At 37.4% G+C, this 16,950-nt stretch overlaps 1 protein-coding gene across 2 annotated transcripts in view; it reads left to right on the plus strand.

Annotated features, from left to right (window-relative positions):
- Positions 1–16,950, plus strand: part of vps52 (VPS52 subunit of GARP complex) — a 33,342-nt gene that overhangs the window by 12,291 nt on the left and 4,101 nt on the right. For both annotated transcript variants that reach the window (XM_052135530.1, XM_052135531.1), the window contains exons 10-18: positions 5,095–5,150; positions 5,319–5,454; positions 7,021–7,176; positions 12,870–12,988; positions 13,204–13,327; positions 14,719–14,814; positions 14,891–14,998; positions 15,163–15,228; positions 16,550–16,661. In XM_052135530.1, the coding sequence (XP_051991490.1) occupies positions 5,095–5,150; positions 5,319–5,454; positions 7,021–7,176; positions 12,870–12,988; positions 13,204–13,327; positions 14,719–14,814; positions 14,891–14,998; positions 15,163–15,228; positions 16,550–16,661 (973 nt within the window). The remainder of the gene's footprint in view (positions 1–5,094; positions 5,151–5,318; positions 5,455–7,020; positions 7,177–12,869; positions 12,989–13,203; positions 13,328–14,718; positions 14,815–14,890; positions 14,999–15,162; positions 15,229–16,549; positions 16,662–16,950) is intronic.

Genomic DNA, 16,950 nt, shown 5'->3' on the forward strand with positions numbered 1-16,950 from the left:
AGGCGTGGGAAAAAAGTTGCGGCTTATAGTCCGGAAATTACGGTACTTAGCCTGTGTTCTACATCTAGACCACAATCTACATCGATCGCAATAGCAAGACAACCACTTGTTGGTTGATCTAGAGAAAATATATAAGATTGACTTTATTTCCTGGCATCTGTAGCTGCGCATTGTTTGATTGACAGGCGGCGTAAGCAAGCGCCCATGGGTAGTTCTTATGGATTAAGGTACCAGTTAATTAATTGGAGTAACTGTCAAATTACAAATATCCATGTATTTGCAATACAACTGCATTTCCACAGGAACCACATAGTAAACATTTTGCTACTGATTTGCCAACATTACAATATATATATATATATATATTTGTTGCATAATAAAAAATTAAGTAACAAAATGTATATCTCCAGAGCACCAAGACATTGTTTATTAAACATGTCAACAAATTCTAAATGTTCGTTAGCTTGACATTTAGAACCAGCAATCTGAACTAAATGTCACCACCTTTGCTAAGTGAACACATGGCTGAAAAATGCATGCATATCCCATGTTATTCTGCTAATAAAGTCCTGTAGGCCTATCGACTATGTAACAGCTGGAATAATCCATTTAAAAACAAAGATTAACACAAAGTTAGTTCTAAATGAAATTAAACTGAACAGAAAATTGCACCATGGGGGGCAGTGCTGCAAAACTCATGAATATTAATTATTTTATGCACAGTATAAGATTCTTTTTTTTGTGATTTAATTTTTTTTATTGATTCATGAAAAACAAAACATATACAAACAGAATCAATATTTAACGCTCACAATTGCCCCCAATCCCCAACTCCCCAGCCCGGCCCTCAACAACACCCCAGTGGTCACATAATTATAGACACACAAACAAATAAAAAAATGAAAAATTCCAAATCCACTGTGTTTACAGGTAATTGCCCGCTCACCGTCAAATTCCCACACAGTTCTTCCATTCAATGCAAAGTTCACGTACAAATGAATCCAATGTGACAAAAAATGTCACACCTATTGTATGTTCGGGAAGAGGATGATAGAACAGAAAATTCTCCTTAATTTGTCCTTCATCAATAAATCTGACGTAAACCAATACTTGCGCTTCTCCGGCAATATCAGTGCTATCATCAATTTGGAGAGAGAAAAAAATCACTCAAATTAATTTTCATGATTATCTGATATCTTTCACCTATGTTGCAATTTGCCCAATACGATTAGCCACAGTATCATTTGACACTGGAATCAATGTTAATTGATCGACAGCGCTTTGTCCACACATAACAGAAATAGTCTCTTTAGCGCAGAGTAAGAAACACTTCTCACCTAAATTGTGTGACTTCCCAGTTTTGCAAATCCATTGAGAAATAATTATAAGAGGCACGAAGAGCCCTCTCATTCAGCGGAACGGCTTTCTGCATGAGTCATTAGTGTTTAGTTATCAAGTACCTTTAGTATTTTGGAGGGTTTAAGGCTCTCCTTCGACAACACCTCGCCACAAATCACGCACTGTGGTCGTGGATCCCCCCATCGCTGATCTGATTAAAGCCATATTCCAAGTACTTATCATCATATTTCCTGATTGTGGCCTTCGTTCCTTGTTTTGACTCTTTCTCGGCTTGACGCTTTTTAGCATCAGCACCGATTAAAAATCGCTCCATGTCTAATCAGCAGTCCGGCTATGATGACATGAATACAAATTGCTATGCCCATGTGACTACTTCCAATCAGCAGTTAATAAGTTATTTCATGTCACCGGTGGTGCCATTAGGTGAGTTTTTTATGTTCAAAATTAAAGTTTTTCACGACTGTAGTATATTTTTATCAAGTTAAGTATACATTAATCAGGTGTAATCAATGTAAACATTGTTGATTTGTACCACAGTTATGTCTGATGGGCAAACATGCAGTTTACTGTGTGTGTGTGTAAAGGCCTGTGGACGTGATGGAATGTGTGCTCAACATATGTTTGACTATTTGAAGGTATGTGCAGGAACAGGAATAGCCTCATATACACTCACCTAAAGGATTATTAGGAACACCATACTGATACTGTGTTTGACCCCCTTTCGCCTTCAGAACTGCCTTAATTCTACGTGGCATTGATTCAACAAGGTGCTGAAAGCATTCTTTAGAAATGTTGGCCCATATTGATAGGATAGCATCTTGCAGTTGATGGAGATTTGTGGGATGCACATCCAGGGCACGAAGCTCCCGTTCCACCACATCCCAAAGATGCTCTATTGGGTTGAGATCTGGTGACTGTGGGGTCCATTTTAGTACAGTGAACTCCTTGTCACGTTCAAGAAACCAATTTGAAATGATTCGAGCTTTGTGACATGGTGCATTATCCTGCTGGAAGTAGCCATCAGAGGATGGGTACATGGTGGCCATAAAGGGATGGACATGGTCAGAAACAATGCTCAGGTAGGCCGTGGCATTTAAACGATGCCCAATTGGCACTAAGGGGCCTAAAGTGTGCCAAGAAAACATCCCCCACACTATTACACCACCACCACCACCACCAGCCTGCACAGTGGTAACAAGGCATGTTGGATCCATGTTCTCATTTTGTTTACGTCAAATTCTGACTCTACCATCTGAATGTCTCAACAGAAATCGAGACTCATCAGACCAGGCAACATTTTTCCAGTCTTTAACTGACCAATTTTGGTGAGCTCTTGCAAATTGTAGCCTCTTTCTCCTATTTGTAGTGGAGATGAGTGGTACCCGGTGGGGTCTTCTGCTGTTGTAGCCCATCCGCCTCAAGGTTGTGCGTGTTGTGGCTTCACAAATGCTTTGCTGCATACCTTGGTTGTAACGAGTGGTTATTTCAGGCAAAGTTGCTCTTCTATCAGCTTGAATCAGTCGGCCCATTCTCCTCTGACCTCTAGCATCAACAAGGCATTTTCGCCCACAGGACTGCCGCATACTGGATGTTTTTCCCTTTTCACATCATTCTTTGTAAACCCTAGAAATGGTTGTGCGTGAAAATCCCAGTAACTGAGCAGATTGTGAAATACTCAGACCGCCCCGTCTGGCACCAACAACCATGCCACGCTCAAAATTGCTTAAATCACCTTTCTTTCCCATTCTGACATTCAGTTTTGAGTTCAGGAGATTGTCTTGACCAGGACCACACCCCTAAATGCATTGAAGCAACTGCCATGTGATTGGTTGATTAGATAATTGCATTAATGAGAAATTGAACAGGTGTTCCTAATAATCCTTTAGGTGAGTGTATGTGCTCTCATGACTGCTGAGAAAATATATGGTGAGGCAGGTGTTTCCTGTTCACTTCTTAAAATGGTCAGACCAGAGTCAAAGTAGAGGATGATAGATAATGCATGTTCAAAAAAGTATAAGCCCCACCTTGTTTGAGGAAAAGTATTTAAGTGAACCAAACCCAGAAATGCATTAGTTGTTGTTGTGGTTTTGCTGCAGGCAACTCGGCTTTATGGTATGATAATAAAGTCTATTCTTCTGAAATCAAAACCCCAAAGATGTAGAGTGATTTTTGATCTTTGTTTTTTGTTTTTTATCAATTTAGCATGATTACTCTGTAATCATTAGGTGTTGGAGTGATGCTGCTGTCTAGAATTGGTCAAAAAGGACTTTTTTCAAATAGTGATGGTGCTGTTTTTTACACCAGTAATGTCCTCAGTATACTTTCAGTTGATCAGTTGAATGCCACTTTGGTGTATGAAAGTATCAATTTCCTTCCGAAACATTTTGGCTGCCAGTGTTTTTTATTCTTTCTGGCAAACAGCCATAAAAGTGAATGTAAATGATGGTTTGTGTGCTACATTTTGAAATGTCAGCATACAATTTTTATAAGGGGTCTTCGCATTTGCAACCCAATACTCATTACTCATGAGAACTTTTAAATGAGCTACTCTTTTACTCTTTTACTCTGAGCTACTCTTTTACTCTTAGTTTTTAGGACAGGTACTTTTACTCTAATTACACTAAATGTTTTGGGAAGTAACAGTACTTTTACTTGAGTATGATTTTTCAGTACTCTTTCCACCCCTGCACATATGTAACATGGACATTCACATACAAATCACTTCCATGCACGCAAGGACCGATTACTAGCCAAATCCGCAAGAACTGAAAGTGAAACCATGTAAGCGAATGTAATACAGGGAGTGGAAGAGAAGTGCCTTTTTAGCCGGGAGGGATCTGATGTCCTTCTGATGTGCAAATGTGGTCTACTCGTACTGCGCGAGAGAACATTCATGTTTGCAGAGGTTTAATGAATTAATCTACTATATATAATGCTGAATATGTATAATACATGCGTTGTATGTCAAATGTCATGTGTGATTTGATTTCATCAGTACATTTCTGTTGGATTTTAATTGGGGACATTATTTAAATGGATAAGGATGCACTGCCATTTAAATATGTATTTTTGAAAATAATATCAGAGAAAATATTAAAATTAAGAAAAATACATCTTTAAAATATTTTAAATGCATGTAATCAGTGACGGTGTGTAAGCAGCATATGTATCTAACATAGTTCTGTCCACCACGTGGACTTAGAGGCCATTGGGAATTGGGCATTCCAAGTTGGGGAGAAAAATCAGGAAATAAATACAAGAAAAAAGAATGAAGAACGCTAAAGTAAATAATCTATGTAAATATATTTAATGGAAAATATGTAAGTTGCGCACTGTGGTGTGGCAGAAATTGAAGCAGCCTCCGGAGTCAGCGGGTGTACCTTCATTCAAAACAATTGTTTTTAATTTTAGAACACGCCATTTTGTCCGCCAGACACGTCTGGTGTGCGACCCCCTTTAGTTTAAAGAATCATAATCTGAACCGAATCGTGAGATGAGTGAACCATTACACCCCTAGTTTTGAAGCAAAAGAATATTTGAAAATCAGACAACAAGACAAAGATACAAGACTGTGCATTTGGAATTACTGAAGGGGCCGCATTTAGAGAATACACCGAAATGTGTTCAAAGTGAGGGGCACGGCCCCCCGAGGGTGCTAGAGTATCGCAACCTAATTTATCTTTTTATTTTATATATATATATTTGTCACTCTCTTTCATTCTCTCTTTGTGTCAGTATGAAGATGTAGCAGATAAAGATGATCTGATGGGGGAGGAAGACACAGCCAAAAAAGATATCCTTCAAAGCCACATAGATTTGTTGTGCCAAATGACTTAATTCAAGATAAATAGGAACTTCAAGACAGTTCATGTGTTTTCTTTTGATTGATGGAAATTAGTTAGTTTTTATTTTTTTCAGTTGTTCTGTGATTATGTGGTTGATTTCTTTAACTATAGTGCAGGTTTTTTCACCAAGCCGTCTCTGAAGAGCAGGAACACTATTTTCACTCTTGGTCAGAGGGGGGCCGTATTGAGTCCTGCTGAGTTGGAGGGGCCCATCCTCATTCCGCATGCCGCTCAGAGAGGAGATTGCAGAGTGAGATACACAATGCACAACAGGCAGCCATGGGAAATGTGATTTTAGTTAATTAAAGGGATATTTCACCCAAAAATGAAAATGTTCTTATCGTTTACTCACCCTCATGTCATCACAGATGTGAATTACTTTCTTCTGCAGAACACAAATGAAGATTTTTAGAAAATATCTGAGCTCTGTAGGTCCTCACCATGCAAGTGAATGGTGAGCAGAATGTTGTAGCTCCAAAAATCACATAAAGGCATCAAAAAAGTAATCTAAAAGACTCCAGTAGTTTAATCAATGTCTTCAGGAGCTATATGAAGAGTGTGGGTGAGAACAGACCAGAAAGTAATGTCTGTCATTCTAAATCTTGACATCAACAGTCTCCTTGTTGATCGTGATTTCAAGCTTGATTACACCTCCTATCTATGCATGCGTCAAGCGCTAGGAAGTGTAATCAAGCTTGAAAACATGATTGTGCCTAGAGACTACAATAGCAAGATGTATGGTGAAAAAGGAGTTATATTTTAGTCTTTACTCATCCAAAACTGATTGGATTACTTAAGAAATTGATTAAATCACTGGATAACATATAGATTACTTTTATGCAGTTTTTATGTCCTTTTTGTAGCTTCAAAGTTTTGGTCACCATTCACATTGTATGGACCTACAGAGTTGAAATATTCTTATAAAAATCTTCATTTGTGTTCTGCTGAAGAAATCTGGGATGGCATGAGGATGAGTAAATAATTTTTCATTTTTAGGTGAACTATTCCTTTAACTGTGTTGTTTGTTAAGGCAAGCATCATTATTTTTTGTGCTCATACATGCAGTTGGTGACTTAAAACTAACCCCTCACCATAAGTATTAAAGTTCAGTACTTATGTGCTGCAGACATGAATGACACCTCAAATCACGCAACTTGTTGAGGAGAGGTGTGTTATTAGTTATCTGAGCAATTTTCGCCAGATGGACAATAAAACGTGTGAAAAGACCTGGATCATAAATTTTCAAAGATGTGTGTTCTTTTATCTTTTATCATTAAAGAGAATGTATATTAGTAAACATTTGATATTATTCTAGTTATGGTCTTAGACACTGTAGTGTCCTGTAGCTGTCAGATATCTGTATTCATTATCTCTGATGCAAGTGTTTTTGAATATGAAAATTATATGAAAGTTATTTGTTCCATGAAATAAATGTTAGAAAAAATATGGCCTCATAAAAGTAAAAATGCACCTGAAAATAGTGTTAGGGGCAAAAAATAAAAAGTACGTTTCTTACACTGTCAAAGATATACATTGAAGGAGAGACCCAAGCTATAATTAGGGTCCAGAATATCAGAGAGAAGCAAGCAACCACCCAGCACACCTTAGCAACACATTATAAACCACTCAGAACACCTTAGCAACCGCATAGCAATTCCCTAGCAACCACCCACAACACCTTAGCATAGCTGGCGAGTTGTAGACATGCGGGCACCACTCACGTTGTATTTGGGAAATGTAAAACTTAAACTATATTATTATTGTAGCGCAATACTGTTTGACTGACTCTCTCTCTCTCTCTCTCTCTCTCTGTCAGTACCCGTATGAAACACTCTTCCGCAGTCAACACTACGCTCTGCTGGATAATGGCTGTCGTGAATTCCTTTTCCTGTCGGATTTCTTCATGGTGGCTGGAAACTCAGCATTGGATCTGTTTAACTCCATCATGGGAAAAACCCTCAGCATGTTCCTGGTATAGTCATGATCTTTGTCTCTGTAGGAAATACAGTACATGACACCGATTGTTTACATACATTCAAGGTTAAGGAAAGCATTTTGGATATGCAAAATTCTTTATTAAAATACTTTCCTTAACCTTGAATACATGGGAGTATAACTAACTTAATCATAATTGTAATACAATAAAAACATAATTCAATAATACTGTATGTATATATGGCCACATTCACACAGCCGCAGTATACAGTTGTCAGTCCTGTTTTGAGTGCTTAATACGGTTACGTTCACACACAGTATGGTTATCTTCAAGAGTGACAACTGCATTCTATAACCGAACTGACACACACAAATTTTTAGGTCTCAACCGCATTCACTGCAAATCTGTGCTGTATGAATGGAACCGTTGTCAACGAGATGTAGAGAGAGACGAGAACCCAAAAGCTGATGAGAGTATCCATATCTTTATTAATCTCACGCACGGGTAGTGGGGCTGAGAACCACTGGAGGACTTGCCGATGAGAGAGGTACCATCCAAGGAGATGAGTGCCGAGTTGCGTACAATCCAACTCATGTGAGAAGACATGTGGGAAGGAGGAGGAGCATGATGGCTGAATCGCGGGGTCTGAGGGAATACGGAGGAGGCACAAACTGGGCTGGCAGCACAGGGAGAGAAAACTGTTAGCACTGGAAGGATCCTAGAGCCAGGACGGTAAAATGCCAACAGAGTAGAAATGCAAGATCGGCAAAACAGGCAACAGAAATAAAAGAAATAAATATTTGCAACAGCAAATTTTCAAAAGCCTGTACTAAACTGCAACAGTTATTCTCAAAAGCAAATCCAGCGACAGACTGAGCAAACAGAGGGTATAAATAGACAGGGAAAATCAGCTACAGATGAAAATAGTGTGCTGCACTATTCACACTAACAAGCAGAAGATGAGGAGTTGTTGTAAGTATAAATGAGTAGGGAGTGCACATGGCTAGTATAAACATAAACAAAGCCCTGTGCCCAAACACAAAACAAAGACAAACACACAAAGCACAGCCAGATCAGCCTAGTGTCCTGACAACTGTATTGGACAACTAGTTGTTAGTTACGTCATGTACAGTGAGAGACATGCTGCACTGTACACGCATGTGTCTTGTGGGCTTCCGTTAACTCACGGAGATAGAGAAATAAACCGTGTCATCTGAAGATCCAACCACTGTTTTCCACCGGCTGCTCACGAGCCACACGACACAAAAGCTGCACTCTGCAAACTGTGATAAGACATGCCAGTGTTATGAACGTCGCCATCTTTTGGTCACTGTCATTATGGTTACAGCTGTTAGAATACGGTTGTGACTTCGGTTGTTCATTTATACAGACAGTATTCAAACTGCTACTTTAAGTTTTATGAACGGGACATATCAAGACTCACACCTGTAAGAAAATACGGTTGTCAAACCCAACACTGACTGTGAACGGAGCCTAAATATACTAGGGCTGAGAATTGCCACAGACCTCCCGATTCAATATTACAATGATATTTCCTAGCCGAGTCGATATGTGTTGTGATTCTGTAAGTATTGCGATTTTATGTTTTGATATAAAACTTCATAAAAAGATTAAAAAAACGTTTTTTTTCAGAAAGAATTGTCTATTGAAGAACAGTTGTGTCTGAAATGACAATTGTTTTCACTAATAATCAAATTATCATTTGCAGGTGAAAGGTAGGGATGTGCAAAATTATCAATAGACCTTATTCACGCTAGCGTCATCTTTGATTTTGAACGTGAATGACAATGAGGATGTGAGGGATAGATGTACAGTCTCTTCAATGACATGAACGGTATTAAGCTGTATAAAGCTCCTAGATCACATCTGATTTTACACATCTCATGTTGTCTGGAGTTCAATATATACTGAATGTTCTTGGACAGATATTTGATCAATCTGCAGTACTGCCCACTGAAGAGACTGTACGTCTATCCCTCACAGATTCATAGTTTTTCTCAGTAAAACTGTTAGATTGTGTTGCTGACAAAGGTTTTGTTGCTTTTGTAGGTTTTGTATTGATATAGTGCAAATACTTTTTCATTCCAACATTGCTGTATTGTATACAAAAACATTTGAGTTGTAAACTTTAGACGATGATGACGGTCGTACCACAGATTTTTTTCTTTTTTAAATGAATTCACACTGAGGTGGTAGCATGGTGATGCAGCCTTTACACCTCAGTATGTACATTTCATTTTCAATAATTCAACAATCAGAGTCTGCTTACACCACCGTTGCCACATGTAGGGCTCTATGATGTCCACGATGTGGAAAGCATGGATGGAATCACTGAATCCAGTCATTAAAATTGCATTAGCTATAAGGTGCAGATTGTCATGGAAATTGAATTATTTGGGAAAATTAATGTTTGAATGCACAATTAATCAAATCAAAATCTCTATATGTCCAAGTGTGATTAAACCGCAAAAGGCTGCGAATTAATTAAAAAATATATAAAATGCATGTGCTGAGTGCTTCCAAATTAATGTGTGAAGCTGGCTACTCGTACGCTGAAAACACCTCTCATGGGCATCTCGCGTGCTCTGGATATGTGAAGTACAACGTTTTATGCAGTTAAATAATAATACTAAAGCAATATCTCGCATCCGTGATGTCCTGTTGTGCAGCACCTCGTTTGACAAAAATATCTCCAGTGTTGTTTCAGATTGTGTAGAAAAGCACTCCATTTGATTCAAATAATGCAATGTTAAAGGTATGTTAAAAATGTAATTTAATATTTTTCATTGAATTAAAGTTTTAACAAATTTATTTGGTTAGACACCACTTTGACAATTACATTTAATTAAACTGTCAAATATGGAATATAAATATTAACTCTCCAATAAGCACAATTTTAATGACCTCTTGTGTGTTTGTGCTTGAATATTACAACAGCGTGGCACATACTATATCCTGGAAATGTGCTGGAAAATTGTTTCTTGAAAAGAGTGGGAACCCTGTATTTGAACTGTCAGTGCGTTGTCTGAGGCAACTAGTTAGTGCAAAGGAACCCATGTATAAGGCTGCATTTTGTCCATTTGTATTTAACAAATAAATATCTACAATGTATCATTTAAACTAATCAAACTAATTTTGATCTTTTATAATATAACATATATTACCATATGCTATTATCATTTTCATAATTATAATTTTGCAATATACAAATGTAGGCTAAAGAGTAAATGTCTGAGGCTGTACTTAATTATGACACACATGACATTCACCTGTAGTCCTAATGTCTTTGCATATTATTTGCATATGCATCCTGAGATGGTCGTTATCATAGACAACAGGGTTCTTACAAACTGCTCCCAGATGACTGACGGAGAAACAAAAAGTGAGAACTCCCCATGCCTGACTGTCCCCATTGATGGCTGTAGCAGCGGTACATTAAAGGACTAAATGTAAATAATTAAAGAGACAAAACGGATGGGATGATAAACAAATACTAATACAACAGACTGGAAAAATAGACATTTATTCATTTTAATATCTTATATATATATATTGAATGTGTTCCTGAAAACTGCACCGTTAGAACGGTTTCATGTTGAAGAGCCACTTGAAAGTATTTTTTTTTCTCTCTCATAAATGTAAACGAGTGTAAATGTCAACATCATCATATATGTTGAAAACATGCTCATTGCTATCATAAAATATCAGTCTTTTTATTTCAACCTTTACTCCATGAGACGGAATATCTGGTTCTGTTGAGGCTTTATTCCTAACCAATTTAGCCACAGTACTGAATAAACATCTAGGATTGTTGTGGTTATTTTTACTAAAATATGATGACCTGGCAGCTTTTAGTGCTTGTCTGTATCTACATGCACTACCAAATACTTCTAATTTAGTATTTTTCCACATGCGCTCCATTTTCCGAGCTGCTCTCTTGAGAAGTCAAAAGACTTACATTTATATCCTGTCCCCTGAGTAACACCAAAAATTTCACTGTAAATTGTAGCAACACCTCCTCCTCGACCCTTCAGACGTGGCTCATGTTTATAACAATAATCTGGCGGAGTAGATTCATTTAAACTAATATATTCATCCAGTTTAAGCCAGGTTTCAGTCAAACAGAGTGCATCCAATCTATGATCTGTAATAATTTCATTAACAATTAGTGCTTTGTTAGAAAGAGATCTAATGTTTAGTAGCCCTATTTTTATATGATGTGTATTTTTTATTTGCTTGTTTTGTTCAAGTTTGACCTTAATCAAATTTTTTCTAAATTATTTAGTGAGGGTATTGTGTTTGGTAGTTCGGGGAACAGACACCGGCTCTATGAGATATCTAGGTGATACAGTCTCTATGTGTTGTAGTTTATGTGACCTATGTGACGTCTCAAGGCAGCTAGCAGACGTTCGGATTAACCAGTTTGTCTGCTTCCTGACCTGGGCCCCAGTTAGTGAAATACTATCATTATTAAGACTATGAGCCAAATTACTAGAGAGGAGAGCAGCAAAGGTCTACCCCAAAAACTCTTCCAATTGTCTATAAATCCTATTTTATTCTTCAGACACCACTCAGACATCCAGCCATTCAGTGACACTAATCTACTATAAACCTCGTCACCACGATGAGCAGGGAGGGGACCAGAGCATATTACAGTGTCTGACATCGTTTTTGCAAATTTGCACACCTCTTTAACATTATCTTTAGTGATCTCCGACTGGCGAAGCCGGACGTTGTTAGTGCCAACATGGATAACAATTTTAGAAAATCTATGTTTAGCATTAGCCAGCACTTGTTAATTTGATTTTATGTAAGATGCTCTGGCCCCCAAAATGCAATTAACAATAGTGGCTGGAGTCTCTATTTCCACGTTCCTCACAATAGAATCGCCAATAACAAGGGCTCTTTCAACATGATTCTCAGTGGGTGTATCACTGAGTGGGGAGAATCGATTGGAAACCCTAACAGGAACGGGAGAGTGGTGTCTCTTTGCTGAGCAAGTATGCCGCCGAGACATCACCCAACCGGAACCCAAGTGTGTATGTTGCTCTCTGTACTACTCGCATCCGAATCAGTATCTACCGGCTTCTCTTTCTCACTGACCTCCACTAGCGTTCGAATGCGAGTCTCTAACACATTAACCTAAAGAGTACTGATATTTATTTAGCTATTTATTTTATTTTTATTTATTTATTTTAATGATCAGCATTTGACTGATACAGAACAAACAGTACTGATTTTTATTTATCTATTTATATTTATTTATTCTTTATTTAAATGGTCAGCAACTGACTGATACTGAACATACAGTACTGTTGTTTTGAAGCTATTTATGGTATTTCTATTTATTCTTTATTATTATATGTTGTCAACAAATTTTACAATTAGGAAAATAATGTCAAATATTCTTTATAAAAATATTTGTTTAAGAAAGCAGCCTTCTGAGTACCTTTGCATTGTCATATCTGTGCAAAATCAGTGAAAAATCCACATAGAAAAGGTCTGTTTTCATTCAGCAATTTTTTTTACTATATCGGCCACCATATCGGTAATCGGTGAAGTTCCCTCCTCTAAAAACGGTATCGGCCTCAAAAATCCCATATCGGTCGGGCTCTAATACTGTGACACTAAAATTACTCGTTTTTGTAGAAAGTGCCATGTATTAGACATTTTCTCATTTAATTTTTCTGTCTTCTCTCCTTTTGTAGAAGAATCTGTCGACGTATCTATCGGACTGTTATGACAGTATAGCTGTGTTTCTGTGCATTCACATCATTCTGCGCTTCAGAGCCATCACAGTCAAGAGGAATATACCCGCTCTGGACAAGTCAGTCTCTACACAGTAACTCACACACACTGAACTCTGTTGATTAAACTGATTAAAGGTTTGTGTGTAACATGCATTTTTGCAGAAGAGATTTTAGAATTATGGATGGTAGAACGGATTATTAATGATTAACATAAGACGCAGTCTTATAGTGTCCATGTAGAAGGGTGTCTGTCATTAATATGTCCTTTATAAGTTATGTGTGTATGCTTCAGGTACTGGGAGACTGTGCTGGAGTTGTTTTGGCCCAGATTTGAGCTCATTCTGGAGATGAACATCCAGAGCATTCGAAACACTGACCCTCAGAAACTGGGTGTGCTGGACACCAGACCACACTACGTATGAACCCTCAGAAACATAAACAGACACAGTGTGAAATATCAGCCTCATTACAAGCTAGAGATTGATTGATATGACCAATGCTGATTTTTAGAGGGCATTTCCACACAAAGAAATAAACAGAAAATGTACTGGTAGTTTCTGGATCTGACACAGCTAAAACTTCATTGGTAATTAGCCATGCAGGTAGGGTTATCGGCCAATGCTGATATTCTCAATATGATCAAATGTTGAGCGATTAATCAGCTTCGCCGATATCACTATTATAAACCTACCGGCATTTCATATCTACATGACACATCACAGATACAAACTGGCACGACAACAGATGAATCTCATGAAACCTGTCAAAAACATGTACAGGTATAGTAAGCCCTAATCACGTGCAGGATATGATTTACAAATTAAATTTTCAACAATGATGCAGAAATACTAATTTTTCATATAAAAAAATTGAATTTCAACTTGTAAAAGCTGTATTTTGTATCTGTAACTGCATTTTCACTAGCAGAAATCCACAATGATCTGTCATTCACTCGTGTTTAAAACACAATCATGGAAATCTATAATTAATGTCTTACTAGTTGAAATTCCAATTTCACATATTGGCAATTTTATGTAATGAAAATTTGTGGTGGGTTGGAGGTGTGATTAAAGCTGAAATGCTTTACTTCTGCAACAACAAACAGAAATGCAAAAAATAACATTGTTTTCAAACAGCTTTCCTGAATACTTCTCCTGACTGACATTGATTTTTTTTAAATTATATATAGATACATTTTTGATCAAATCTAGACAGCAGCATCACTCCAACACCTTATCCTTGAGTAATCATGCTAAATTCATCATTTGGTTCTAGAAAATCACTTGCCATTATATCAAACACAGCTGAAAGATATTTGGTTCATTAAATGAAGCTGAACATTGTCTTTGTGTTTGTTTTTGAGTTGCCACAGTGTGCAATAGACTGTCATGTCTGAAGGTCAATATTAGGTCAAAAATGGCAAGAAAGAAACAGCTTCCTCTAGAAACTCATTATTGTGATCCGTTGAATGCCACTTTGGTGAATAAAAGTACCAATTTCTTTCCATAAATTGCAAAATCTCTACATTATTCCAAACGTTTGGCCGACAGAGTGTGTGTGTGTGTGTGTGTGTATATATATATATATATATATATATATATATATATATATATATATATATATATCAGCTAATGTCTAACTAAATGTTTAAGCTAGGATAGGAGAAACAGAGAAAAGGTCCTGCTCTTTAGCTTTGTCATAATCAAAGAATGTCACGATGCAAATTATGAAATGATGTTTTTATAAGATTCAGATTGAAGTTACTCCAGGTGTACCAGCATAATTTCTCAGATTCTTCTTTGTGTAGATCACACGGCGATACGCTGAATTCTCCTCAGCTATTGTCAGTATAAATCAAACATTTCCAAATGAGAAGACCCACACACTGCTCGGACAGCTCCAGGTGAGACACTCAAACATGTGTTTGTGTTTGAAGATTACAGTGACTCAAATTGAAACGTGGTGTTTATGCCCTTCAGATCGAGGTGGAGAATTTTGTTCTAAAGATGGCGGCTGAGTTTCCCTCCAGACGAGATCAGCTTATCTTCCTCATCAACAACTATGACATGATGCTCAACGTTCTCATGGTGACCTGATCACACACACATTACATCACAGCCCATGCGCCGCATACCACTCGTGATGCATGCTGTAGTTTTAAGATAACAGAATTTTCATTTTTGGCTGAACTATTTCCTTACGCCTGTGTTGAATGCATCATGATTGTATGTTGTGTTTGTGTACGCTGTAGGAGAGAGCAGCTGATGACAGTAAAGAGGTTGAGGGCTTCCAGCAGCTTCTATTGGCAAGAACACAGGTACATACTGTACACACTGGAATTCTGGGATATTGAGTCCCAGTTCTAATTTGATCATACTGTTAATGTATGTAGGGCTTTGCAGATACTATCATATATCGATATGTCGCTTTTTCTCAAGATATTGTATCAACACTTGCATCCCAGTATCGATATTTTTATTCAACTGACACAAAGTATAGATGCTGTAAAGAAGCTGTGCGACTCCACTCACTGCAGTTAACCTTGTGCACTGTTATAGACTCACACTTGCGTTCAAATTTGTTTTTCTCCTTGATATAAAATTAATAATGCTAACTTCAAAAGTGTGTAGAAACACTAAAGTTGTGCATTTTATGCTATTTAAAGCATATCTATCTTTACATTTCTCTCTTACACCATCGATTTGCATATGAAAATAAGAAAATATATGTTAATTTCACTACAGTAAAAGTCTACACTTCTTTGTTGGAACATGAAGAAGACATGAGAATGTGTGATGTATTGGGGCAGATTGAAAACAAAAAACAATTACATGGCTTGAAAATAATTTCATGACAAAAATATCCAGTAGATGGCTGCAGAGATCCAATAATTCATTCCTGGTTATAGCACAATTAATTTGTGTGTGTGTTCTGCATTGTGGATGTGTTATAGTCTCGCCCCTTTATTTCTGTGCGTGTGTTCTGCATTGTGATTTAAATATTGGTTTTATTTGACAAATTCCCCCAAAAATTGCTCTGTTATTGTCTCACCCATTCATTTTCCTATGGCCGTTCAAATTTGACAGTGAACTTTTTTTCCCCTCACAATCAAGTCCAAATGTTTTTTGTGTGTGTGTTCAGATGGCAAATGTAGGAAATGTAACAAAGCTTCGAGCCATTCTGATGAAGTATGCAATTTGTATTAAAGAAACAAAAGTGATTTTGTTCAAAAATGACCGAACAGTGCATAAGGGTTCATTTGCACTCAACCAAAATGCTCACTGAACTGTTGCCATTCTTAAAGATACCATATCGTTTTAGCTTGTGTTCTACATGAACAATATGTAACAATATGGAATTTGTACATTTTTTAAATGCAAAACATTTGTAAAATTATTATTTTCATAATGTACTAAGTTGGGAAGCTCCCCTGTATAATTAACAGTATTATCTGAGAGATAATTTATTTTGTATATAAGCAAAATGGCCATTATAACTGAAATATACTCAAAAGAACCTGAAATTAATCAAATTGAGAGCTTATGAATCAGAATGGAATCATGATGTGTTGTGTTGTGAGGTGGATGGCGATACTTAACCCTGCTGTTATGTGCGTCTTATGTGTTTTTGAGTAACAGGAGTTTATCGAGGAGATCCTGTCGCCTCCCTTTGGTGGTATGATTGCATTTGTGAAGGAGAGCGAGGCACTAATAGAGAAAGGGCAACTTGACAAACTTAAAAATGACGAAGGTAAGTGTAGTCATTAGGGATGGTCAACTTGTTTTACCAAGTTTTTTTTTTCTGGTTTGGCAGAAGAAGGTACACTAGGGGTCTCTCTTGAGTGGCAAATATGCCTCTGATCTATGAAAAAAGGCCAATGAGAAGTTGGCAGACAGTATTTGCATACCCCGCCCCCGGACATACAAGTATAGAGGTAAGGAAATACGTAGAGTTCATTCAGAAATTTTCTTCGGAGCCGATGGTCGTGTATGCAGTCAGCTGCGAGTTACACACCCGTTCCTGTTTATCTGACGCTGCC

Source organism: Xyrauchen texanus, chromosome 10, assembly GCF_025860055.1.
Source record: "Xyrauchen texanus isolate HMW12.3.18 chromosome 10, RBS_HiC_50CHRs, whole genome shotgun sequence".
Lineage (NCBI taxonomy): Eukaryota > Metazoa > Chordata > Actinopteri > Cypriniformes > Catostomidae > Xyrauchen > Xyrauchen texanus.